The sequence below is a fragment of the Pestalotiopsis fici genome (assembly GCF_000516985.1).
Source record: "Pestalotiopsis fici W106-1 unplaced genomic scaffold PFICI_Scf_9, whole genome shotgun sequence".
NCBI classification, from domain to species: Eukaryota; Fungi; Ascomycota; class Sordariomycetes; order Amphisphaeriales; family Sporocadaceae; genus Pestalotiopsis; species Pestalotiopsis fici.
The window spans coordinates 1,596,534-1,620,126 of record NW_006917099.1 but is presented as its reverse complement, the minus strand read 5'-3'; the positions used below and the strand labels follow the sequence as shown (position 1 = coordinate 1,620,126).

Genomic DNA, 23,593 nt, shown 5'->3' with positions numbered 1-23,593 from the left:
GAGAACAATGGTGAACGCTGTCCAAATTGACATACAATCACACTCCAAATGATAATCAAAGTACATGTCATGACGTATCGTCTTATTCATCAACAGACTACCTAGTATACACATTGCTTCTCACCATTCATCGCCACCACATTCTGTACTGATATCCCAACCGTGTTTTGCGTAGATGCAGAGCAAGGAAAGTGGGAAGAACATGGCAAACGCGCCATTGGGCGCGGGAGGACTTCTCTGATGCCCTTGGGAATCATGATCCAAGCCTCAGCATACGATGGTCTCTTCATATCGTCACCATTGCCTAAATGCAAGTCTACGACGGCGACTCGCCGATATTAAGTACTAGACAGACTCAATGATGACAATGGCGACTACCAACTTGGACTGATCATGTCACCCAGCGCCTTAATCATTGCATCCTTGATGATACGATCGATTTCCGCAATGACCTGCGGACTGTCCTACATTGCAGGATTGGGAAATTGTTGTTCACCAGTTGCCATGCTCATCTGGGTCTGCTGAGGTATCGAGCCAAAGTCGACAGCGGGCAAGGGTGGCATGGACATGTCCAGTTGAGCACGCCCCAAGCGCATGCCGCCTGCAGGTTCAGGATGAAGTGGGTACATGTCCGCTTGCATCTTGTTGCCATCGAAGATAACCATGTTTTGGATCGGAGGCTGGTTGGCGCCAAGAACGTTAATAACATCTTGGGCGAGTTGCCCACCGAGAATGGCCGTGACTGGCGCAATCTCACTGCCAATGTTCTGCAGGAAGCTTCGCAAGAACTCGGACTTTAGTGTCTCGGTAGGTAGGCCCAACAACTGGTGATTAGCGGTGGCGTTCTTGGTAAAAGTCTCAAGATCTGATCGATTCGGGCCAGGATTGCGGTTCTGGTCGGCCTGGAATCTCCACAGGGCTCGGAAACATGACAGGGCGGGAGTGACAGTTTTAAGTCGTCGCTTCGAGTTTCTGTAGTCTTTGGGAAGCAGACTTGTTTCTGAAGCAAGATCCCAGGTCGAGTATAGCTCGCGCTTTGTGACTACCTCAATCTTCTTTTCGCCCTCTTGCTTCGTCTTGACGTCAATGACGCTGCGGGTCCGGGTCTCCTCGCCCACCTTGGTGTCCACATTGCTCTTGTCGCGCTGTAACACATAGTCGTGCTCAATCAAGTCGCAAAAGATGTAACCGTAGAAGCCATGAGAGGCTGCTGCGTAGAATTGGCGATTGTAGAGGCGCGTGGCCGTATTTATGAAGGCCAAGGTTGTTGGATTCAGGTCAGTGGCAATGACAATGTCGAATGCGGAAAAGTACGATGCGCCCTTGGTCATGATGCCATTGGGATCTGCAAACACATTGACGCGAGGGTTGAGCTTTCTCAGATTCTCACCCGCGGCCTGGGCTCTGTTCTGTCCCAGATGCTCTTGCGAAAGACAGAAGCCGGCGCCCAGATCAGATTCGCTCACAACATCATCGTCGACAATGGTAAGAGAACCGATACCTGCTAGTACTAGGTTCTTGGCAATCTCGCTGGCGAGGGCCTTTAACGTGATGAGGAGAATATTGGCGCTTCGAATTTTCTGTTGCGCTTTCATGCCCCAGAGACGGATTTGCCGATCATAGAGCGCAATCTCATCTAGACATGATTAGCATTGGTAGTACAAGTCGGAGACGAGAGGTTTGCATACCAGCAGTAATGCCGTTTTCATTGCCATGACCATTCATGTCCGGAGGCGGCATGTTGGCCAGACCCATCTGCTGACCAGCTGCCATCATCATGAGTGTCGGGTCGGCGAAAGCCATGCCATTGGCGCCTGCGGCAAAATTCAAGTCTTGCGGGGGTAGGATGAAGCCATTTGGATCAAATTGACCCATTCCAAGTCCCATGCCCAATCCATTGGGGTCGGTCTGCTGTTGATCTGGCAGGGGCATCATGTTGTTGTTGTTGCTGCTATCCACTGGCAGTTGATGAAGCTGTGCTGTACCATTGTCCTGAATGGGTTGTTGCTCAACCGGAGCAGTGGCGGGCTCCTGAGCCGGTCTTTCGGGCATGGTGGTAGTGACGCTAGCCTCATTGTTTTGTTGTGGCTGCGGTTGTTGCGCTTCCTGTTGTTGCTCTTGATGCTCCATGTTTAATGGTGTTGTTGCCAGCGACCTTTGAGATGACGTAGGTAGATGTTGATGAGACTGTGCGCCAAATGATTTTCAATGCTCTCCAGGATGCGGCTTGCGGTTTAAAGTAGAGACCGCAGAAGCTTGATGAATCCTGTTGATGCCTTGATGATCGCCTCGAGTGCCCCAGGGTTTGCTGGTTTTCTGGGACAAAGCGCGACCGAATGCTGTTGCTCAACCTTGGTAAATTGATGGGTTTGAGGTCTAAGGCATTCTCATGTTCCAGGTAGCTTCGGGTTCCAATGGCAAAACAGAGGTTTCGGGCCGAGAACAAGAGAAATGCACGCGGTTGAATTAAAGATATTGAATGTTGAACGCGTCGCAAAACAATGAAAAACAGTCTTGATATCTCTGCACGCGCTGCGCAACTCGTTTGTGTAAAGTAGAAAAATGGGATGGATGGATTGATGCGCAGGCGCGTTTGCGTACTTCGTTTACGTTGAGCCTCACCCAGACTGGACTCTTGCAGCAGTTGGTTCTGTGCTGTGCTTTGCCGAGAGGAACAAACGGACAAACGTGGTTTAGTGGGTAGGTACGTACCAATGCTTTCACTACGGTGTACAAAATAACCTAAATCCAAGTTTGATCAAGTACCTACCTTGCGCCGGCCATGTGGTACCTGTAGTGGGCTTTGTTACCGGTGCAAAGGGCCTTGTCACAACGAGCAGCGGCACGTGTTCTCCCCTAGCATCCGCCTTCTTTACAGCAGACCCCGCGTTAGTTTAGTGGCCCCAATTGGTGGCATTCACCCCATCTTGGGCCTCTCCTTCAGGTCATCCATCTCCTCAAGTTTGCTCCAGCCGTTGATCCCCCAACGTCTGCCATCACCAGTACCGCCACAGCCTTCTTTCGACGATCCGATTTTATCACAGGCCATCGAAACCCTCGAGGGTCCAAGAAACTCTCTGCTTGTGTCCCATAGCAATCAGACATTGACCAGAGCTGTGGTACCGATACCGAGGAGAGCACCAAAGGCCACCAAACAAGCCACCCGCATTCTGTTCGGGTCTCCGTCTCCACTGATTCATGGTAAATGGTAGGTCAGAAGTGACCACGTACTGTCGTATTGCGGGCTCGCAAGCACATATATTGATATCGTTTACGAGTCTCTGCCGACAGAGCATCTCCAACTGCACTTCCTGTACGACTTCTTGCTGACTCTGCTCCTTTCGCTAGTCGAATAATCGTTCAGACCATTCGGGTTCTGGTCCTCCAATAAGATACCAGTCTGCAGATGAGATCGTTCGTTTTATTCTCGATGACCACGCCTCTCACTCTTCCGAGATAAGTCCCTCTGGCGAACTTTATCGGGCCATTGAAAGATTTCAGGCCAACGCTCATCGCCGCGCTGGCCTCTTGCACAGTGCTCGGAGGGAATTGGCAAGGAGCCATTTAAATCGCTGGGCTACGGCTTCAGCCACGGCTTCCACTTCGGCACCGGGCACCCGTCCAGCTTTGCAAAACGACATGTCTGCGGACGCCAATGGTGGCTCCGATTCGCGGGATATAAACCAGGCATCATCAGGAGTACCTTCACTTCCTCCACTGCGATCAATCACAAACGGCACCCGCCGGTCGGCAGCACTGGCAGCATTTCAGACGCACACGGGTTCGAGGCATGGAAGGTGGCGGGCCGAGCGGCTTATTGAACGACACATGACTCGGGACGGTATCTCGGACAGTGATATGCGACGAACAAGAGCATCACAAAACGCAAGAGACTATCAGCATCTGCAGACCATGCGAGCACTGCACGATACAATGGACGACACAAACAATGAGCTGCGAGCTCTTCTGGACTTTGCACAACCATCACCGCATACTTACTCTGAACAACTATCATTTCCTTCTCCGCCACTTCAGACTCAGGAGTTGAGCGACGACAACCCCCGTGCCAAGCGGCGAAAGCTAGATTCGGATTGCCTTTCCAGTGGATTTAAGGGATTTCGTTATGGCAAATATGGGCAGGTCGAACCTGGGGCTCTGACCATGGAGATAGTGAGCTGCGATGGGGGCATTTACTCGGACGACAGTCATATTTATTCCGCCGAAAATATTCTTAAAAATGACGCCTCCGTCTACTGCACCAAAGGGCCCCGATGCAATATTGTCTTGAGGCATCAAGGCTCTACCGTGTTCACTCTGAAAGAATTGGTCATCAAGGCTCCTAGGCACAACTTTTCTTCGCCGGTTCGAGAAGGCATGGTTTTTGTTTCCATGAATGCAGATCTTTTGGCGCGCACAGCTCGATATCAGATATCCTACTCACGAGCTACGGGCTCCCGCCGTACAGATCGAGATGACCAGCCTTCGGTGCCAATTTTGTCAAGTCGCAATACCGAAGCAGGTACCAGTGTCTCGAGGATGCGGGCTCGCAGACTCGGGAACATTGGCATGGACGGCATGGAAGACGGCGACGAGAATGAGTACAGGAGCGCACAAATACCACCCGAATTTACCGCATCACCGCCACCGTTTCATGTGACTACAGTCTGCAGCGACGACGAGGACGATCCGAGCATGAGACCATTTTGGCAGCAAGCACCGAATAGGATTGGCGCTTTGCCATTCGAGAGCGAAGACAGCGGACTAGATGATTCAGATACAATGCCATCCCGCGATCATGGACTGCGTCGCCGGCGCTACAATCTCTTGGGCTCGACAGAAGTAGAGACAGCACAGGATTCAGCGGGTGGCCCCTCGTCGGCTGGCGAAGGTGATTTAATGGCCGCGCACGCAAGATTCTTCATTGAACCAGACAAGAGCAAATGTACCATCAAGTTCGACCCACCAGTATCGGGCAGGTTCATTCTACTGAAAATGTGGAGTCCTCATCCGGATTCGACATCTAATATCGACATACAGGCAGTGGTTGCCAGTGGGTTCGCGGGGCCGCGATACTTTCCAGCCGTCGAAGTACGATGAGGCTTTGGGGGTTTTTTTTCTCGCTCTCTTCTTGATTCATGATGGTATACAGGCGTTTGGAATGATATTCACACTGATATGGTTGTGTTGTGAGGGTCACAGAATGGTGTTTGGCGCGGTGTTGTTGAGCTTGCCAAGCGCATAGACATGAGATACCCCAATAAGTCTGTTTTTCAATACATGGTAATTCTGGAATATAGTGTGGGTGCTCTTACGGTCTGGGTTTTGGGCTTGTTAGTTTCAAGCAGGTCAGGATATTGATTGACAATGTAAAAGGAATGAGACATGATATGATGGGAAAAAGGACGAACATGAATATGACATGAAATTGATACTCTATGAATAAGCAGGCATCTATGCACAAAGACGAGGCTAACGTCTCCACAGCCACAGACTGTCCGCAAGTCCGGAATGAATCATAATGATTGCACCCGGAATATTGGGGCATGAATCAAAGTCCCCCCACGAGACCAGACACTTTGCCATGTCTGGCTCGAAACAACTCTTGACAATAAACATATACCAAGCCACCTGAGCTAAACCATTGCCAGAAATTGTCAAGGTTGTTCATGTTGAGGAATATGAGAGTCATCGTCTGCTGTGGCGATGCCTTGGGTTGAGTCATCGGCTGCTGAGAAATTCTACTCGTCCTTGACCAACTAGCCTGTAAGGTACCTAGTACGTCAAAGGTCTGGGCACTGGCGCAGGTTACATAAGTCTGGGGCGGCGGGCAAAAAGAAAGTGCAAACTGCCCCACCACACACGACTTCTACCTCTTTATCTGCACCTCAATTCCGCCCATTGATCTTTTTGCGATTGCTGATCTCATTCGCAAAAAATACAACACCAAACCACAAACTTTCCCCCGAGCCCGAGTATTCAAGAGACAGCTTCTTTGTCTGTCCATTCCTCGAGTACCTTTTAACAAAATACTCGAATACCAAAGTTACTGCAATAGCATCGACTAAATCATGGCGGTGCGAGCTCAGTTCGAGAACTCCAACGAGTATGGCCCCACCATCCGAAGAAAAAGAAGACCCTGAAAGCTCAAGGTCTGCAATTTCGATATGCCCGTGGCCCGGAGGCTGACTCGATGACAGGATTGGTGTTTTCTCAACCCTCACCAACTCTTACGCCTTGACTGCTGTCGGCGCAAGTGAGAACTTTTACAGGTATGTCTCTACTGCTTCCAAGACTGCGACTTGCCTGCGCAATTGCGGGGCACAAGTCTGTCGCAAAGTGATCAAGAGTCTTTGAAGCTGACTGCATGCTTGGCTATATACAGTGTCTTTGAAGCAGAGTTACAAGATGTCATTCCTATTTGCCGGACAACGATTGCGGGCACGCGCATTATTGGCCGACTAACAGCAGGGTAAGTTGTTGCGCGCGCGATCCATGGCTCCTGCTTGCCATGTGAAGAAATTTTCTGCTAACCTTTGTCCTTGCCCTTGAATAGAAACCGCAAGGGTCTCCTCGTGCCCACATCGACGACAGATCAGGAGCTGCAACACCTACGGAATTCCCTGCCCGATGAGATTCGGATACAGCGCATTGAGGAGCGCCTCTCGGCCCTCGGTAACGTCATTGTCACAAACGACCACATTGCCCTCGTGCATCCGGATCTGGAGCGCGAGACGGAGGAGATTATTGCAGATGTTCTCGGAGTCGAGGTTTTCCGTCAGACCATTGCCGACAACGTGCTAGTCGGCTCCTACATGTCTCTCAGCAACCAGGGTGGTCTCGTCCACCCCAAGACCAGCATACAGGACCAGGACGAGCTTAGCAGTCTGCTGCAGGTCCCGCTCGTGGCTGGCAGTGTCAACCGAGGAAGCAATGTCGTCGGAGCTGGCATGGTCGTCAACGACTGGATGGCAGTGACGGGCTTGGACACGACAGCCACCGAGCTTAGTGTGATCGAGAGTGTGTTCAGACTAGGCGAGGGCAACGCACCGGGTAACATTTCGGGCAGCATGAAGGACACCATGGTCGAGAGTTTCTACTAGTTTCTGCATACCATTTAGCAGAAGCATCAAGCAGGGATCGGTGGTGCTTGTATGGTCTGCTTCTTTGCATTAAGGGGGACTTGCTGCTCCTTGTAATGAGCATATTATGAAAGAGAGATTGGTTCGGTTTGGTTGTATATCCCCAATCAGATGCTCTCGAGTGCTGCCCTTGATGGAACAGGTATACCAATACAAAAAATGCTCTTGCTTCAACTGTTTTCAAACTTGATTCCAATGTGGCGTGTTGTTGGCAACAAGTTATGTTATGGCTAGATTCAGCTATGGGAGTTTGGGTATCCTCTACAGAGTGGTCTCTCCTTTCCCTAGTTTCCAAATACTTGAAATGTACCTACCTAGTCTTGTTGACGCCATGTACTTGGGTATGTGATTTGTTCCAATTCGAATTCCCATCTTAAGCTTCGTTCATTTCCACATCTTCCAAGTCTCGATCATCTTCCTCGTCAAATGGATCAATGTAGACAGACCCGTCTAGAAGAGTCAACTCATCACCTAATCCATCATGTTCAGCTCGGCGAATAATTGCTGGTGCCCATCCGATAGCCCTTGGAAACAGGGGTTGTGCTATGCCAGAAGTCTCTGCAGACACCCAAGTTACCATGAAAGCAAACATGACTATGGGATAAACCCGGGGAAGAGCCAGGATGGCTATGGAAAAGCTCTGGACAAGTGCCACAGCAAGCCACCTCCACTTCCATAGGCTGCTCAGCATTTGCTTCACGTCGTACCACATGATTTCATGTTTTTTAGGATTCATGAACTTGGTCCATCTTTTGGATCTCTCCCAATGGTCCGCCTCGGACTCCGCGACGCCGCAAAGGGAAGTGAACCTGTCGAGACGCTGCCGCCAAAACGGGCGCAGCTGTCCTTGGCCGTCGTAGGGCTCGCGGCGGCAAAACTCTCTCCATCTCTGCACCACCTCCAAGGCCACGTCCCTCGGCACGTGGAAGTACTCCCGATGAGTCCTGACCTTGCAGCGGCAGCCGACCGGCCACCTGTACTCTCGCAGCTCCTGGTGCGCCAGCGTCTCGGCCCGCTGGTAGAGCCGGATGGGCAGGTGTTCCGGGTCGTCTTGGGCCTCCACCATGAGGTGCTCGCAGTCCCTGGCAATGCCCGCCAGCCTGACGTGTTCGGGCCCCTTGGTCACGCCAATCTTGATGATGGTCATGTCGGGAAAGTCCTTTGGGGTCACTTGGAAAATGTAATTGTTGCCCACGCCGCTGGACTCGCACTGGGCGCGGGGCAATGGTTTTCCGAGGCAGGTCTGGATTCTCTTGTCGGCAGTTGGCGGTTTTGTTGTTCTCGATCTGGGAGATGTCTCGGTAAGGGGGTCTGGGCTGTCATGGGTTGGTGAAGAATTGTAGGTTTGTGATGTTGTTCGTGACGGCTGAGCAGTACTACTTTTGGGCAATCTCTTCCTGAGGTAGCCCTGGGTTGGCTTGTCGACATTTGGCGATTTTGTCGTTTCGGGTTCAGGAGATACCTTGGTAACGGGGTCTGAGATGTTATGGTTTGGTGAAGAATTATAGGTTGGCGATGTTGTTCGTGACGGCTGAGCACTACTACCTTTATGCAGACGCCAGGACGGATGGAGTATCTTTCGACTAACGAGCTCATTGTACTGTTTTTTCAATGTTTCCAACTCTGAGGACAGTGCTTGAATAGTGGCCTGGCGGGCAGCTAAATTTTCGGCTCCCGGTACTGGCTTTGTAGGTGTAGCTGCTGGCGTGACGGGGGGAGTGCGAAGACCAGGCGACTCGGGTGTGACTTCTCGGTGAGCCATACTGAGTGACTAAACGCTAAATCAGGGGGGATAGAATGTCGTCGCTACACTGACTCTGCTGCAAAGCTCTGGCAATATCATCATTCCATTTACAGGAACCAACCTCTCTTTATCTCTTATTGACGGCCCGGCCCGTTGGGAAGTCGCTAAGCGCCGGCCTGACATTCCGGCCCGTTGTATGCACATCCGAGTCAGCCTGCCACGTACCAAATGCTGCCTTGCTAGGGCAAGAAGTCGAAATAGACTGGCAGCTGAGAATTCTGAAACCATATTGTTGGATACCGAGGCCATGGTCCTCCAGGGTTTTCTGCATGTTGGCGTGGCGCAGCGTTGCCTTTACTACGGTTGCATTCGAGGTGGAATACGCAGTCTATTCTAAGCACATGAGTTCTGCATCTGCGCATGAAAATCGAGGGCATTGGGATTCAATGGTGGGCCAAAAGTTCTCTAAGGACCTTGTATGTTATTCCAGTTTCTTATCGCCTTTCATGGCAGATGTCTATAGGTAGTTGTGCTCCATGACAGCCCCACAACGCGTCGTGATACATGACCACTATAGCCGACTGCCATTGGTGTCGTTTCCAGCAATGGTCATGTCGCAATGTGCGCTTCGGGCCGCAGCGAACACCCAGCCGGCCAACCAATTGTATTTGCCCAAGTCTGGATCTCGCTGCGCGATCACGGGAAAACGAACAACATTGCTGATAAAGAATGGGGTTTGCCAGCCGGAATGCTGAATCAAAGGATAGAGTGGACCGCAAATGCAATCCAGAGAGGCCTCCTTGAAGCGCTTGCGGCCTCAAATTGCGGTTCAAACAATTCAACATGGTATGAACTTGGAATATGCGGAATAAAGTCGAGATATTGAAAACTGGATCCAGTTTCAAAAGTTGTTCCCTTGTTTACTTAGCCACGGCAAATGTGATGAATTGCCAATGATGGGACTTGGGAGCCGGACAGCGAGACGAGGCCCCAATTCTCGCCAGTGGGATGGTTCTAGCATGACCGGACCAGAATTCATAATGCAACATGATCGAGACACATTCAAAGGACACGTGACTCTTTTCTCCTTCTCTCCTAAAATCCAAGTCTCTGTTTTCCAGCAGGTTAGTAACGTTGGACACGTGAAGATCAATCGTGGGATTGAGAGGCCGGAGCAGAAATTCCGGATATACAGCTTCTGGGTACCTTGGCGTTGCTTGATTGGTTTTGTTTTGGAACGGACCCCCAAGATCCATAGAACAGCAGGAGAGAAGCTCAGTGACTGGCCACCTTAATTAAGCATACATGAGAAGAACCAGATATACTTTACTAGCAGGAATAAAAGGTTCTAACATCGCTGAACTGTGCATATACAGGCATTGTAGTAACCACTAAAAGCGACGTCATGCGGGGTTGCGTAACAGCGGACGTTCAGTAAAAACAGGTCTCGCTTGGGGCATGTATTCCGTAGGCATGAATTCTATCGTCAACCTCTGAATCTTGCGGTTTGCTGTCAATTCGTATTTTTGATCATCTTCTCATAATACCACATGACTGCTTCAGCGCCATTCATCCGTGAACAAGCTTTGCCATAAGCTTATAATCAATGCTGCGGTGAGTATAGTCGACCCCCATCGTCACGTGTAGCCTGGGAACAGCTGCGGAATGACCCGCTCGTGTGCTTAGTGATGTAGGTACTTTCAAGACTTTCTTCGTAGCGGTCTCATTGCACCCGAGCAGACTACACACAAGGCTCTATCTGCCTTGCTCAATGAGGATGATCCAGACGAAAAGAACAGGCTCACGGAGCAGTGGCGAGATCACAAGCTAGCCGAGCTCAATTTTATTGGCGTTGTGGTGAGTCCATGACGGCCTTTTACTACAACGCAAATCTAGGGTCCCCAAATATTCATCGAAATATAATAGGGCGCTTTACTAGCTGGTGTTCTGACCAGCACCGGTAGCTGGCCGTCGGTGCTGTCCAACGGCAAGACGCAGCCCTGGACGATCCGAGCCCTCTGGTTCAGCGGCACCTTGTTTGCCCTCTTTGCCGTCCTCATTGCCGCCAAGCAGAGCCTCAGTCTGCACCGGCTCAGCGGCCACCGCGATGGTCTGCTCTACATCCGGAGCTGCATGTCGGGACAGGTCACGCGCGACGGCCGGGTCGAGCCCCGTCGCGCCCAGGTCTACGCTTGGCAGATGAGCATCCTCATGCTCACGGCGGCCGTCTTCTGCATGATTTGCGGCATCACGGTGCTCGTCTGGACGAGTGCCGAGTGGGGGCCGTCAAAGGATGGCAACCAACAATCGTGGTGGGATGACAGCGCCAAGGTAAGAAGATCTGGCTCGCAACCAAGAGTATCCTCCTTTGAGGCATGTATTAACTGTTGACCAGCTTGCTGTGACATTTACAATTGTCTTGGTGTTTACATTGGGCATTTTCTGCTTCACTCAGGCTTCGCTGGCGGTGAGCAGCGTGGTACAGGATGACCGAGGGGGTAGACGGAGTCGCGACCATCCATTTGTCTTTCGCAGCGAATCATCAAACATTGACGCATGAAATAAAGTATGAAATTCTGCAACGTGACAGCAAATTTGTCGCTGTCTTTTCCTCGTGCTATCTCTTTCATCTGGGACTGGAATTAGTGACTTGGTAATGACATGGGAACAGGCAATGGACCATGCTGAGCCAACAAGCAAAGCCACGAAAGGCCTTTACCGAGCTATTGCTTTCCCAAAAGGTGGCGGGTTAGACGTCTGCCGCGTGCGCCACTGACATATGGCGACGGTTCCCGCTGTGATCCTCTCGTCTAGCAACACTTGTCTGTTTCGGCCGCCCAAGTATCACTTGATGAGTCAAGACGATGGCAACAGCCTTTTCAGTGTTACTATACAAAAAGAGAGAGACGGAAAAGAAAGGAGGGAGATCTTTACTAGTTCAATTCATTCGTCTTTATACCAGAAACGTACATCAACTATGCCGACTCTCCCATGGACTGAATCATGCTGACCGTCCCACTGGCGACGCCTTGGAAAGTCTTTTGAATCGACTTGGCCACAGACCCGACCAATCCATTGCCGCCTACCAGTGATGGCTCACCCCAGCCTCCTCCGCCCGGAGACTGCACAACTATTCTGTCCCCGGCATTCATCATGGCGGTATTCTTGCCGCCCAGATTTATCACACGGCCATTCTTCTTGACCCAGAGGTTCTGACCCCGCTTTCCATCTTCGCCGCCTTCCATGCCGTACGGTGCAAATGCCCGCCGCTCGCTGAGAATCGACACCTTGATGGGGAGGCAGAATTCGATGTCCCGAATGATACCGTCACCTCCCGGGTGGAAACCCGCACCACCGCTTCCGGGCCGTAAGCAGAACTGCCGCAATATGACGGGATACCTGCGCTCCAAAATCTCGGGGTCCGTGATACGCGTATTGGTCATGTTGGTGTGGACACCACTCACGCCGTCCCAGGTCGGCCCACCGCCAGCACCGCCACAAATTGTCTCGTAGTAGCCAAAGCCGTTTTCCGGGTCGTCGGTGCCAAAGGTCAGATTGTTCATGCAGCCCTGGGACGCGGCGCAGGTGCCAAAGGCTCTAAAGATGACGTCGACGATGCGCTGCGAGGTCAAGACGTTGCCGGCGCACACGGCCGCTTCCTCGGACGGCTTGAGCAGCGAGTCGTCTGGAATCAGGACCTCGATGGGCTTGATGGCGCCCTGGTTCAATGGGATTTCCATATTGACCATGCAGCGCAGAGCGAATAGAATCGCCGAGTTGCAAATGGCAATGGGCGCATTCCAGTTACCTGCGGCACGTGTCAGCATTATTGATCTTGGAAAATAGGCACTTGAATCAACACTTACCGTATGCTTCGGGACCCGTTCCTTCGAAATCAAAGATTGCACCTCCAGTCTCATTGTCAATGGTGACCTTGAGCTGAATAGGTGTACCATCGTCCATGTAATCGACAGCTTCCAGCGGCTTGCCATTCGTCGACTTGTATATCCGCTTCAGCATGTCCCGTACGGCAAGCTCTGCTGCCCCAATGATCTCGCCCACTGGTCAAATTGTTAGTGTCTGTGCAGTCCAAACACGATCGCATCATCTTACTGTAAAACTGTACAACTTTGAGTCCGTAGTCGGCAATGAGACCGTGAATCAGCTGACTTCCGCGGTGGTTGGCAGCAGCTTGTGCCTTGATGTCCGAGATATTGTCCCGCAAGCAACGAGTTCCCGACACTCCAGGGATCTTTCCCGGAGCCATGAGAAGCTCGATGAGCTCATCTTCCTTGAAAACACCGCCTTCAATGACTTTGAAGGACTTGATGACGGCACCCTCCTCCCACAACTCTTTCGAGTTCGGCGGCTAGTCTACGATTAATAAAGATGAGGTGCAAGGCCTTGTGGATGTGACTTACCATGGATCCGGGTAGGATACCACCAACGTCGGCGTGATGACCTCTCGACGCTGTCCAAAATATAATCTTTTCATTATCGTCAAAGACGGGAGTAATGACCGTCATATCGGGCAGATGAACACCACCACAGACTGGCGAGTTGGATAAAATCACATCACCCGGCTTGAGATTTCCTTTCCAGTAATCAATCTGCCACTTGACTGCAAAGGCCATGCTGCCAATCATGGCCGGGACGTGCGGAGCATTGGCGACGAGGCCACCGTCGGGCGAAAAGACAGTGCAGGAAAAGTCGAGTCGTTCCTTGATGTTTGTGCTCACGCTCGTTTTTTGCAGCGCGCGACCCGCCTGCTCCGCCACGCCCATGAATCGATGGCCAGAGATGGAGAGCTGGATGGGGTCAGCCTGCTCCGAGGAAATGTCCTCCTTCTTGGTCACCTCAATGTCAATCACGACATTGTTGGTGAGAACAGTCGCCGTGGCTCCCGGCGTCACGACAATGGTCTGCTTATTGTCCATGATCAAGGCCGGGCCGGCAATCTTGGAGCCCGGCGCAAGGTCTCCCAGGTAGTGCATGGGTGACTTGTGCCAGCCCAGCTCCTTGAAATAGAGGTCTCTGGTCTCCTTGGCTTCTGTCACGGCGATTGCTCCCAAGGTCGTGAACTCGGCCTTCCACGGCTTTTCAACGTCGACCGTGCTAGCTCCAATACACCGCACCCGGTAGTCGTCAATTATGACATCTCGGTCCACGGGCAGGAAGCCGAATTGCTGCTGGTGTGCCGTCTTGAACGCGTCAAGGAATCCAGGCCGGTCGGGTGACTGTTGAATCATGAGGGGATTGTCGCTTCCCTGAAATCTCATGTTCAGGTACCGTTCCGAGGTGATTCTGGACTTTTGTATCCGCTGCTCGAGTAATGCAGCAGTCGCCCTGGCTTCGAGACTATCCAGCTCGGCAGAAAAGGTGGCCAGTCGATCGTCCGAGTAGGTCAACGCGCATGGACTTCTCTCTTCACGGACAACGTCTGCGAGGGCCATGCCATAGGCTGAAAGAACGGAAGAGTACTTGTGAATCAGCACTCGAGAGATGCCAAGCTTTCTGGCAATGTCGCAGGCATGTTGGCCACCAGCGCCGCCAAAGGAAGCTAGGTTGTGAAGACCAGCATCATAGCCCTTGGCTTCGGTGAGAGTGCGGATCGGCCGGCACATGCTCTCGTTTGCGACGTCTAGGAAGCTATTCGGCGATTAGTGATATTCAAACAAGATGCTTTTTTGGACATACCCGGCAGCAACCTCCTCAAGGGTCAGCTTGACAGTAGTTTCTTCATTAATCTTTTTTGTAATATCTTCGAACAACCTTCGACTGGCGTCGATGTCGAGTGGCAAGTCCTCGTTGGGGCCGAAGATTTTGGGGAAGAATTCTGGCCTCAACCGGCCCAGCACCAGGTTGGCATCTGTAACGGTCAGAGGACCGCCTTTCCGGTAGCAAGCAGGTCCGGGGTGAGCTGAAGCGCTGTCTGGGCCAACCTTGAACATGCCGGCTTCCCATGTCAGGATGCTACCACCACCTGCAGCCACAGTGTTGATGTCCAACTGTGGACTCTGGACTGTGACGCCTGCTGTAGTGGTCTCGAAAACCTGTTCAAGCTTTCCAGCGTATCTGTGACGAATTGTTAGCATGTCACGAGTGCATCAGGACTTAGCTGGCCATACCGAGAGACATCTGTGCTGGTACCACCCATGTCAAACCCAATAACGGGCGTCTTGTCTTGCTCGTCGTAGGCCGTCCTCGCGTATCCGACACAACCTCCAGCCGGACCAGAAAGAATGGCGCGAAGACCCGAGAGACCCGAGAACTCGACCAGTCCTCCATCGCTCTGCATAAACTCACAGCGGCAACCGCTATTTCTGAGGTCTTGGAAGCCGCTCTCGAACCCGTCAATGTACCGCTTGATCTCGGGCGTCAAGTAGGCGTCGGCAGTCGACGAGTTTCCGCGCGGGACGATTTTCACGGTAGGCGACAGCTCTGCGCTGAGCGAAATGTGGGTAAAGCCAATCTCTTCTGCGAGCTTGCCGACTGCTAGTTCATGGTCCCGGAATGTATAGCTGTGCATGAGGCAGATTGCGACGGAGCGATAACCCTCGTCGTATACCTCTTGGAGGGATTTTCTGGTGGACTCGATATCTATTCTTGTTAAAAGGTGGTAGTAGGGAATCCGGAATGCGACTTACCAAGAGGTTCTAGTATCCTTACTGCCTCACCAGTGACACCTCTGATCAGTGCAGGTTCTGACTCTATATCAATTTCTTGGGGGACTTTTCTCTCGGTCCAAGCCTCGAGGGTAACACGCTCTGGCACTTCTACTACTTTCGAGTAGAGAACGTCGGGCTTGTTTATCGTCAAATCAAACAACTTTGGCCTCGACTGATTGCCAATATGTAACAAGTCCTGCCCAGTGTCAATATTTTACCAAGCGATAGACGAACCAGAGTGGTCATACCTTTAATCCTTTGGTGACAACAAATGCCGTCCGCTCTCCTTTCCTCTCGAGTAGAGCATTTGTAGCAACAGTAGTTCCCATTTTGATTGATTCTATAAACCATTCAGTGAAAGTTTATCGGAAGACGTTAGATACTACGTACCAACTCCTTCTAGAGAAATCTTTTGTCCTTTCGGATATGATCTCCCCGTGGCCTTTTCCAGCACCCGCCTAATTGCCTCGACGGGGGCATCTGGGTAATTGCTGGGATCTACCGACAGAAGCTTGATGAGTATATCTTCCTGTCCAGGTACGGCTGCAACGCACTAAAATGTTCTGTCAGTCATGACGACGGCATCTGCGATCGATGGGGTCCACTTACATCTGTAAAGGTACCGCCGCGATCAATGGCGATGCGAATCCCCCGTACCGGCTCCGACAGCGACCCCATTGTGCAGACGGTTGAATTAATGATGATGATTTGGTTGAAATGCGAGTATCAGGGTCAGATCGACTTGCGGAATGTTTGCGACGTCAACTGCTCTAGATGTAGTTTTGAACCCACGCCGCAGACATGCAAACATGACTGAACCCCAGGAGCCACCGAGCTTATAGCCAAGAACGGCTTCTCCAAGGGAGGCCGAAGCCGGGCAGGACTATGGCAATGGTGATTGCATGCCACTGTCCACCCTCCATGCCCATGAGTTGCTCTGAATGTACCAGAAAGCAGTTTGCCGGCTGATCGGTCATTCTGTATCAGACCGATCGACCTATCAGACGAGCCAGACGCATGGCTAGACTTGATTGATCACGTAACTTGGAGTGTGATAACGGCAGAACAGCAAGTGGAGCGGGGGGGAGGACAGGACCAAATGCAGTGGAGCTCCACCACCACATTCACTGTGCTTTAGGTACTCTTCAGTGGGGCATTGCCTGTGGTTTGGTGGACAACTGGAGGACGAGTCAAAATCCAATCAATTCCTGGTTTCCTCTGCTTATAAAATAGCTATTTTGAATTTGTTAGTACTCAATGAATGCCAATTATTGATGGAGAATAAATATTGATTGTGAGATAAAAAATACAGCTATCATGGCACGCATATTGTACTGTATGGTGAAAACAGTATTGTACCAAGAAGATATCTTGGTGGAAACCTCGGCGCCATCCCCGAAGCGGCCTCGGATACTGATCCGAATGTAACAACTATAATCAGCAGGGATGATGGATGCCTCCATTCGATATTCCTCTATATGCCTTGCTCGCAGAAACAAATGTTTGACTCTTTCTTCCATATCAGAGTCTGAGCTCATAACTTCCTTATAGATCTAATGCTACCCTACTTGGTAATCTGTCCGAGTTTGACACTTTATTATACCTAGGGAGTAGTCTTAGGCGCTCCGACGCTTGTGCGAACCGCAAGTGAGCTTGGTTGGTAGAGGGGACGTGGCGGCCGACGAAGCAGATACACTCTGCGATGATACAGCGAGGACAGTTTCCAGCGTTGAAGCCGCCGAGATCAAAGTTGTTGGCGCGGAACTAGCAAAAGTGGCTGTTGCAATTTCCGACAAAGTATCCTGAATGGACTGTGCAGATGTAGTAGCGCTCAAGGTGTTGGTAACGGCAGGCAAAGTCCAGGTCGCATCAGTCGGGGCCACGGTCACTCCAGATGCCGTGACGTTTGCATCTACAGCATTTGGCCATGGAACAGGTCCGGGCATGGTGTAGTTGACAATCCATGGTCTGTACATGTAAAACTCAATGCCCGGCTCGTACCCAGTATAGAGACCGGGAATCTGGACAACCGGGGACGGGATAGCTGTGCTCTCGCTCTCGACTTCGATCTGAGCGCAATTGAAGTAAAATTCAGCACCGCCATAGTCACCCGCGCCATGAACGGCAATGTGCTCGATTCGGAGCAGGTATTGTCCCGCTGGCGTCTCTTCCGGAAGAGTAAATGTAAAGTTGCCAATGTCCGTCACGCCCCATTCGATGCCGTCGCTTGAGAATTGCTGAGGACCCAACTCCCAAATCTTGAACCAGTCGCCGGAACCGTCGTATTCTCGCACATCGCCCGGCGCCTTGGACATGTAGACCTGCATGGGACCGGGGTGCTGGATCAGGGCGTTGAAGTCGGTTCCGAAGCCGAGCTCGTCGCCGGCCTTTACCTTGTACACCCCCGTTTGATTGGCAAAGTCCTGGGAGCCAACGTTGCATCGCAAATCGGTACTGCTGTAGCCGTCCTTGAAGGACATGTAGCCTTGGGTGTCCTCGCGAACATATTCGAAATACCCAGTAAAGTTGTTGTTTACAATCAGGTGAGGAAAGAAGTAATGTGCCGATATAGTGGGAAGACTGCCAGCGGCAAGTGCAAAGACGCCAAGGTTCTTCATGGTGTCGGAATGTAAAGATCGTGGGTTATGGTATAGAAACGAATGTACGCGGTCCAAGGCCGTGAGGAATAGAATCAAGATGAAATCTTAAAAGACTGTAAGAAGAAGACTGTAAAGAGCGAGTTGATCAAAAAAGAGACACATGAAGCTGGAAACAACCACGACTATACATGAACATCTTTAGGCCTATCGACGACTCCTTTACTACACAGGTAGTAGGTATACTGGATGGATCATGACCCTCTCCACTCCACTGCGGCAATTCGCGAATCTGGACGAATCGACTTTCAGTGGGGTGTTTCACGATTCGGTATATATTTCCGCTGGGATTTTGTTTCAGGACACAAAGTTTACTTTTCCGCAATGTCGCTTGGGATTCCCGCGCCAGTGACAGCTGTGAATACTTGACGCTAGGGCATGGCTTGCAAGGATAACCCTCCATTTCATTTCCGGTACGCGGGGATCAAGAGCCCGAAAAAACATCTAGCCACCGGAGCTGGAAATCGCCAAGATGAATGATCAGAGGGACCTTCACCGTCGACTAGTTGGAGGATTGGCAATAGATCCCAAAGAGCCATGGTTGAGCTTTATCCAAGACTTGAATGAATGAGAATCGGGCATGAAACGAAAAGGGGTAATCCTAGCTAGTATCATTTGGAATATGACAAGAGGTTTCTACGGGAAACATAGAAGACAGCGGAAGGCGACGACCAACGCGCATCCGGGTAATGGCCCCGGCCATCTCCCGAGGACATGGCGGCACGGCATCTTGTGGGGCCCAAGAATGCGCTATAGCAATATTTTCAGCGCTTTATGGTGGAGCCCTAAAGCTGAAGTGCATTATAGTGAATGGGCCCGGCGTCAGCTATGTCATCAATAAAGGTTTACTTCGAGCAGCCATCTTCACGACAAGGCATTGATCGTAGCTCAATTCACCTTTATGAGTATCTGTCGGGTCGACATGGCTGACCTAATCTTGTCAGAAAAGGAAAAGCCATGCAATACGGAATGGGCAGTCGGGGCCAATATTTACACTGGCTCATGTCCGGAGAAGCCTGATGCCATATCGAATTGTAGCTGGATGAGTAATGAGTTTTCCCAATCTCACATACGATTGTCGCCAAGTGAACTATCATATATAGCTGCTTACTTGACGGTGAAGCTAGTTGATTAACTCCAGCTTGAAGGAATTCAAAATCCTGTTTGAAGAAAAGTGCCAACTTAATGCATAAAGTTTTAGTCCATTCTATATTTTTATATATTAACTTTGAAAATTTAGTCGATCACAAAACTTCTTTTTTTGCGAACGCCCCCCGGGGAGGATGCTCCAAGCACGTCGACACATTTTTCTCGTATTCAGGTGCGTCTCAAGGTGCTGGCCGAGAAGAACCATCAGCTGCATACTTTACGCTTAGAGTACATGTATGGCCTATAGTGTGTTTGAAGCTTTCAGGAAAGGCTCCAATAATTTTCCACCTGGGTAAGGGTAACGCTGTCAACTACTGGTTATTGTTGATAGGGGCTGACACATCTTAGGTGGGAAACATTTAGCCAAGAAATCGTCAGCGCTCTCACGAATTGTGGGACATCGGCTCTGAGCCAACTCATGATGACACATATGTTGAATCTGAACCCGACTGCGAAAACAGTAGCGGGAGCGGGAATGTTCAGTGATTTGATTTATCCCAAGAGAGACGGTTCCAGTGGCTCATCAGCATCTGCTCAAGAACATCTCCCGCCTGCACAACAAGTAGTGTCTGCTCTCAGCCAAGATCCGGCATACAGTGTAGTGCAGAAGGAGATGCCCTACCTCAACGTACTTCACAAGTTGCTAACCTCGGGCAACAATGGCGGAGTAAATTGGGACGAGGCTACTTTGAGTGCAGATTATGTTCTTCAGATGCTGCAGGACGCGGCTCACAACTTCAATGACGTCTCAAGTTCCGACGGTCAACCAAGCAAGAATCTCAAGAGTATACTAGCCACTACTTCTGAGATATCTGGCACATTGGTGCCGGAAGCGAAGAAGGGTGTGGCTATGGGCAATAAATTTCCGCAGGCGGATAGTGCGGATGTGAAAGGCTGGCAAGCCCGAGTTCAAGAATCGTACAAACAAGCACAACAGATGACTGCCTTTGCAAGGGCTCTTCCTGGAGGCTCACCTGTCGGGGTTCGTCGTTCATAAAGACAAAATCCACGCCGAGTGCTGACCTTTATATCTAGTCGACTCTGATGGCTATTCCCCTCGACCCTAACGAGGTCATCGCAAAAAGCAACGTCAAAAGCGCCCAGGCTCAAGCTACCCCGGACGCAATCAAGAATCGGTTGTTGACGGCTCAGGATTGTTACATAAAGACAAAAATGCTTTACAACAACAGCATCAAACTCGCCACGGCGCAGAAAGAGAATTTGATTGCCACACAGACTCAGCTCAAACGACTCAATGAGAAAAATGCCGGCATCGAAGAGATCAAGACGCTTCTCGAATCTTGTATTAACGTTACGATCGAGGTCAAGACCCAAATCATGAACTTGGTGATCCTCCTCAGATCAGTCTCAGCGACCATCGAAGAGGTGACAAAGTTCATTGCTGCTCCATTCATCAAGCAGATTCAGGCAATAGAGACGCGCGGCGACCAAACGAAAACTATCGGGCCATTTTCCTTGATCGATCTACAGAGATCGCTTGTCTACTCATCTGCTACAATGATTTGCAGCCACTACTCCGTTGTTGGCGACATTGCCGCGATGTGGGCCCGATTGTCAGGAAACGACATGCAGCCGGGGTTTCAACTGCTGGATGAAATTTTCAGCACGAAGAATGATTTATCAAATCGGCAAGCCTGTCAAACCCTGCTAACTTGGGCTGACAAGGCTATCGGTGATATTCAAAACTTCGCTGAAGAGTTCAACAGGAAGATCAGTGACGATATGACAACGCAGAACACAGAGATGGCGAAAATGATCAACCAATTCAAAGTTCCTAAAACACCAGAAATAGTGAACGCGATTCAAGCTGGCACGGACGAAGTCCTGAACGCGGCTACGGTTACAATCACTGCAAATGCCGACGCCAGGCCACTGGATCGCTCTGCGCCGATAAAAGTCTGAGAGGGGGACCAAACCAGGAGATCTTTGCGAGAACCTAGAAGCGTTATGAGTGAAAAATGACAGTGGGGGAGGTTTCTATAACGTTCTTTTAATCCTTTCCAAGGACAAATAGCTTGAGCTGTCCTTTCGTAGAAACTGTCAAGTTGGATCACTCTCTTATTGTCTTGGTAGTATTATTTGCAGCTCCAATCTTTTGGTAATATTAAATACTTCTTAAAAGTCCATTACTTAACCTATCGTACTGACGTAGTCAGTACCCACCGCAGATCACCTGCGTGGGTATATAGTCGCTCTTCAGTACATCTCTTTTGTTGACTAGAGATCAACTCAGACAACTTTCAATGCTTCCTCGATCATCTCGTCTTCAGTTCCCCCTTCACACATCGGCTTAGGTGAGATAACCCGTGAGGACAATCCATACTCTCTTCTAGATTTATTTGTTCTGTTTCTTATTAGCCCACCGATATCACGCCGCTTTTGAAGGAGCCTTTCGTGGCCGGCGTCAAGCCTGTGCCCCCTCACTTGAAGATTCACCCATATTTTAAGATTGCTTGTGGCAAAGCCCCTGCCAAGCCTCGAACAGTAGATATCGTGTTAAACGATGGAGAAGCCAGTTCCGTTCAGACATTGTGCAAGCATATTCAGAGACTGGTAAACGTTGATCAGAGCAATATGCAAATCAGACACGAAGGATCAGTTATAAGACTCACCATTGGCGGAGATAAGCTCCACGATATCGCCGCAATAGACAGTGTCAAAGCCGTCGAGGAAGTTCGCCCGCTCGTACTTCATCGTTGCAGAATGATCTGAGCCTCTCAGCTGCTGTAGATGACGGAGTTTGTCGATTTGGCAATCTCGGTGACGGGAGAGATCACATCAATAACGTGGACCAAGTGATTTGGAAAGATATCAACAAAGACCCCGAGATCACGTTCAAGGTCTCCTTCACATCACACACTGTTGAAGTCAAGCAGAGCTTTGCATTTATTTGGAGCTTAGATCGGCTTTGGGAACGGTTAACATTACTGTAAAAGAAGGTGTACATGAACATATAAGTACTGGAGTGTCACCATGATCTAGTCTACAGGCTCATATTTTAGGGAGGACGATGGGATATACCCCAAATAAGTCAACAACCAATACGCTCAAGATCATCCAGGGCATCCTGCCTTTTACAGTTGCCTAGAAGACAACCTGTTGAAAAACTTTGATTGCGCAGCGAGTAGCTAAAGTCACGGTATTGACAATTGAGAAAATGCAAAAAGAAAAAAAGGAAAAGGAAAAAGGAAAAACGAAAAGAAAAGGAAAAACGAAAAGAAAAGGAAAAAAAAAGGAAAAAGACAAAAACGAATTGTGATTTTGAGTATATTTAAAATTATACTTTATTTTAATGTTCTTTTATAATAATACATTATTACGGCTATTTAAGCGTGAGTATTTAGGATAAAACTGTTTTTTCTTTTTTCAATATTTTCTCCTCTGGTGCTCCGTAGCCTTTATGGGATTTATCCTCATTTCTAAGAACGAAGAATATGACGAGGTTGACGAAAGCCTTACCTCGCAGGCCACACAATCATGAGAAAACAAGACAAGTAGAGAGCTAGGGCGACGCCAAAAAAGGGAATTCCACAACCGACATCAACAGCGGCTGAGCTAAAAGTGAATGGCTTAGATATTTATTTAGCTGATCCAGTTCTCTTTCAGGATCAATACCAAGATGACTACCTTGCTTGGTGACGACACCAAGGCCAACGGCGGTTCCCCAGGTTATCATACACGGCGTCCGATATGCTGATGATCGCTTCGTCGACTATGGAGACAGAACGCCAATTTAATAGCGCCAGAACAATAATAAGTCTCACCCGAAATCATCTAAACAGGGCTTTTATAGGTCAGTGACAGTCTATAGCATCATGGAGTGATCAGGGTATCTATAGACCAGAGCTGTCTATCCAGCTACTGCAAAACTAACATGAGCTTACGAGAGACCGAAAACAAAATGCAATATGGCACCACAAGCAGTATGGGGAGCATTGCACTCTGAATTCCTTGGTTTAGAGCAACAACGCGAGAAACTAAAGGCCAGTCGATATATCACTGAGGGAAACCCCACAGGAGAATGACATCCGGCCATTAACCAGTCAAATTCGTTGCAAACGAGACAGAAGAAATCGAATTATCTAGACTTCGTCGAATTAATTGTGAAGTTCCCGGCTGTTCCTCGGCGTCCATCAAATTTGAAAGTCTGGATGCGTACAGAAACCATGCCGAACGAGAGCATGGTTCTTGGTAACAACCAAGGACAAGTCCCCG

General features: G+C 50.1%; 8 protein-coding genes across 8 annotated transcripts; 4 read left to right on the top strand and 4 right to left on the bottom strand.

Annotated features, from left to right (window-relative positions):
• Positions 1-464: 464 nt before the first annotated feature.
• PFICI_11900 (uncharacterized protein) lies at positions 465-2,130 on the bottom strand (the record flags this gene model as incomplete). The annotated part of the gene is made up of 2 exons (XM_007840481.1): positions 465-1,636; positions 1,689-2,130. The coding sequence occupies 2 exons, from the start codon at positions 2,128-2,130 to the stop codon at positions 465-467; spliced, it is 1,614 nt and encodes a 537-aa protein (XP_007838672.1).
• Positions 2,131-3,639: 1,509 nt separating this feature from the next.
• On the top strand, positions 3,640-5,097 carry PFICI_11899 (uncharacterized protein; the record flags this gene model as incomplete). The annotated part of the gene is made up of 1 exon (XM_007840480.1): positions 3,640-5,097. One exon carries the CDS (start codon positions 3,640-3,642, stop codon positions 5,095-5,097), a length of 1,458 nt encoding a protein of 485 aa, XP_007838671.1.
• Positions 5,098-6,068: 971 nt separating this feature from the next.
• PFICI_11898 (Eukaryotic translation initiation factor 6) lies at positions 6,069-7,100 on the top strand (the record flags this gene model as incomplete). Its single annotated transcript, XM_007840479.1, has 4 exons — positions 6,069-6,103; positions 6,198-6,269; positions 6,383-6,469; positions 6,554-7,100. The coding sequence occupies 4 exons, from the start codon at positions 6,069-6,071 to the stop codon at positions 7,098-7,100; spliced, it is 741 nt and encodes a 246-aa protein (XP_007838670.1).
• A 412-nt stretch (positions 7,101-7,512) lies between these two features.
• PFICI_11897 (uncharacterized protein) lies at positions 7,513-8,901 on the bottom strand (the record flags this gene model as incomplete). Its single annotated transcript, XM_007840478.1, has 1 exon — positions 7,513-8,901. One exon carries the CDS (start codon positions 8,899-8,901, stop codon positions 7,513-7,515), a length of 1,389 nt encoding a protein of 462 aa, XP_007838669.1.
• A 1,588-nt stretch (positions 8,902-10,489) lies between these two features.
• On the top strand, positions 10,490-11,443 carry PFICI_11896 (uncharacterized protein; the record flags this gene model as incomplete). Its single annotated transcript, XM_007840477.1, has 4 exons — positions 10,490-10,497; positions 10,578-10,740; positions 10,810-11,214; positions 11,279-11,443. The coding sequence occupies 4 exons, from the start codon at positions 10,490-10,492 to the stop codon at positions 11,441-11,443; spliced, it is 741 nt and encodes a 246-aa protein (XP_007838668.1).
• A 415-nt stretch (positions 11,444-11,858) lies between these two features.
• On the bottom strand, positions 11,859-16,229 carry PFICI_11895 (hypothetical protein C11D3.15; the record flags this gene model as incomplete). Its single annotated transcript, XM_007840476.1, has 10 exons — positions 11,859-12,691; positions 12,750-12,944; positions 12,997-13,252; positions 13,305-14,532; positions 14,581-14,958; positions 15,012-15,483; positions 15,531-15,747; positions 15,800-15,891; positions 15,942-16,104; positions 16,161-16,229. 10 exons carry the CDS (start codon positions 16,227-16,229, stop codon positions 11,859-11,861), a joined length of 3,903 nt encoding a protein of 1,300 aa, XP_007838667.1.
• Positions 16,230-17,167: 938 nt separating this feature from the next.
• PFICI_11894 (uncharacterized protein) lies at positions 17,168-18,169 on the bottom strand (the record flags this gene model as incomplete). The annotated part of the gene is made up of 1 exon (XM_007840475.1): positions 17,168-18,169. One exon carries the CDS (start codon positions 18,167-18,169, stop codon positions 17,168-17,170), a length of 1,002 nt encoding a protein of 333 aa, XP_007838666.1.
• Positions 18,170-19,778: 1,609 nt separating this feature from the next.
• Positions 19,779-21,280, top strand: PFICI_11893 (uncharacterized protein; the record flags this gene model as incomplete). Its single annotated transcript, XM_007840474.1, has 2 exons — positions 19,779-20,339; positions 20,393-21,280. 2 exons carry the CDS (start codon positions 19,779-19,781, stop codon positions 21,278-21,280), a joined length of 1,449 nt encoding a protein of 482 aa, XP_007838665.1.
• Between the last annotated feature and the right edge of the window lie 2,313 nt (positions 21,281-23,593).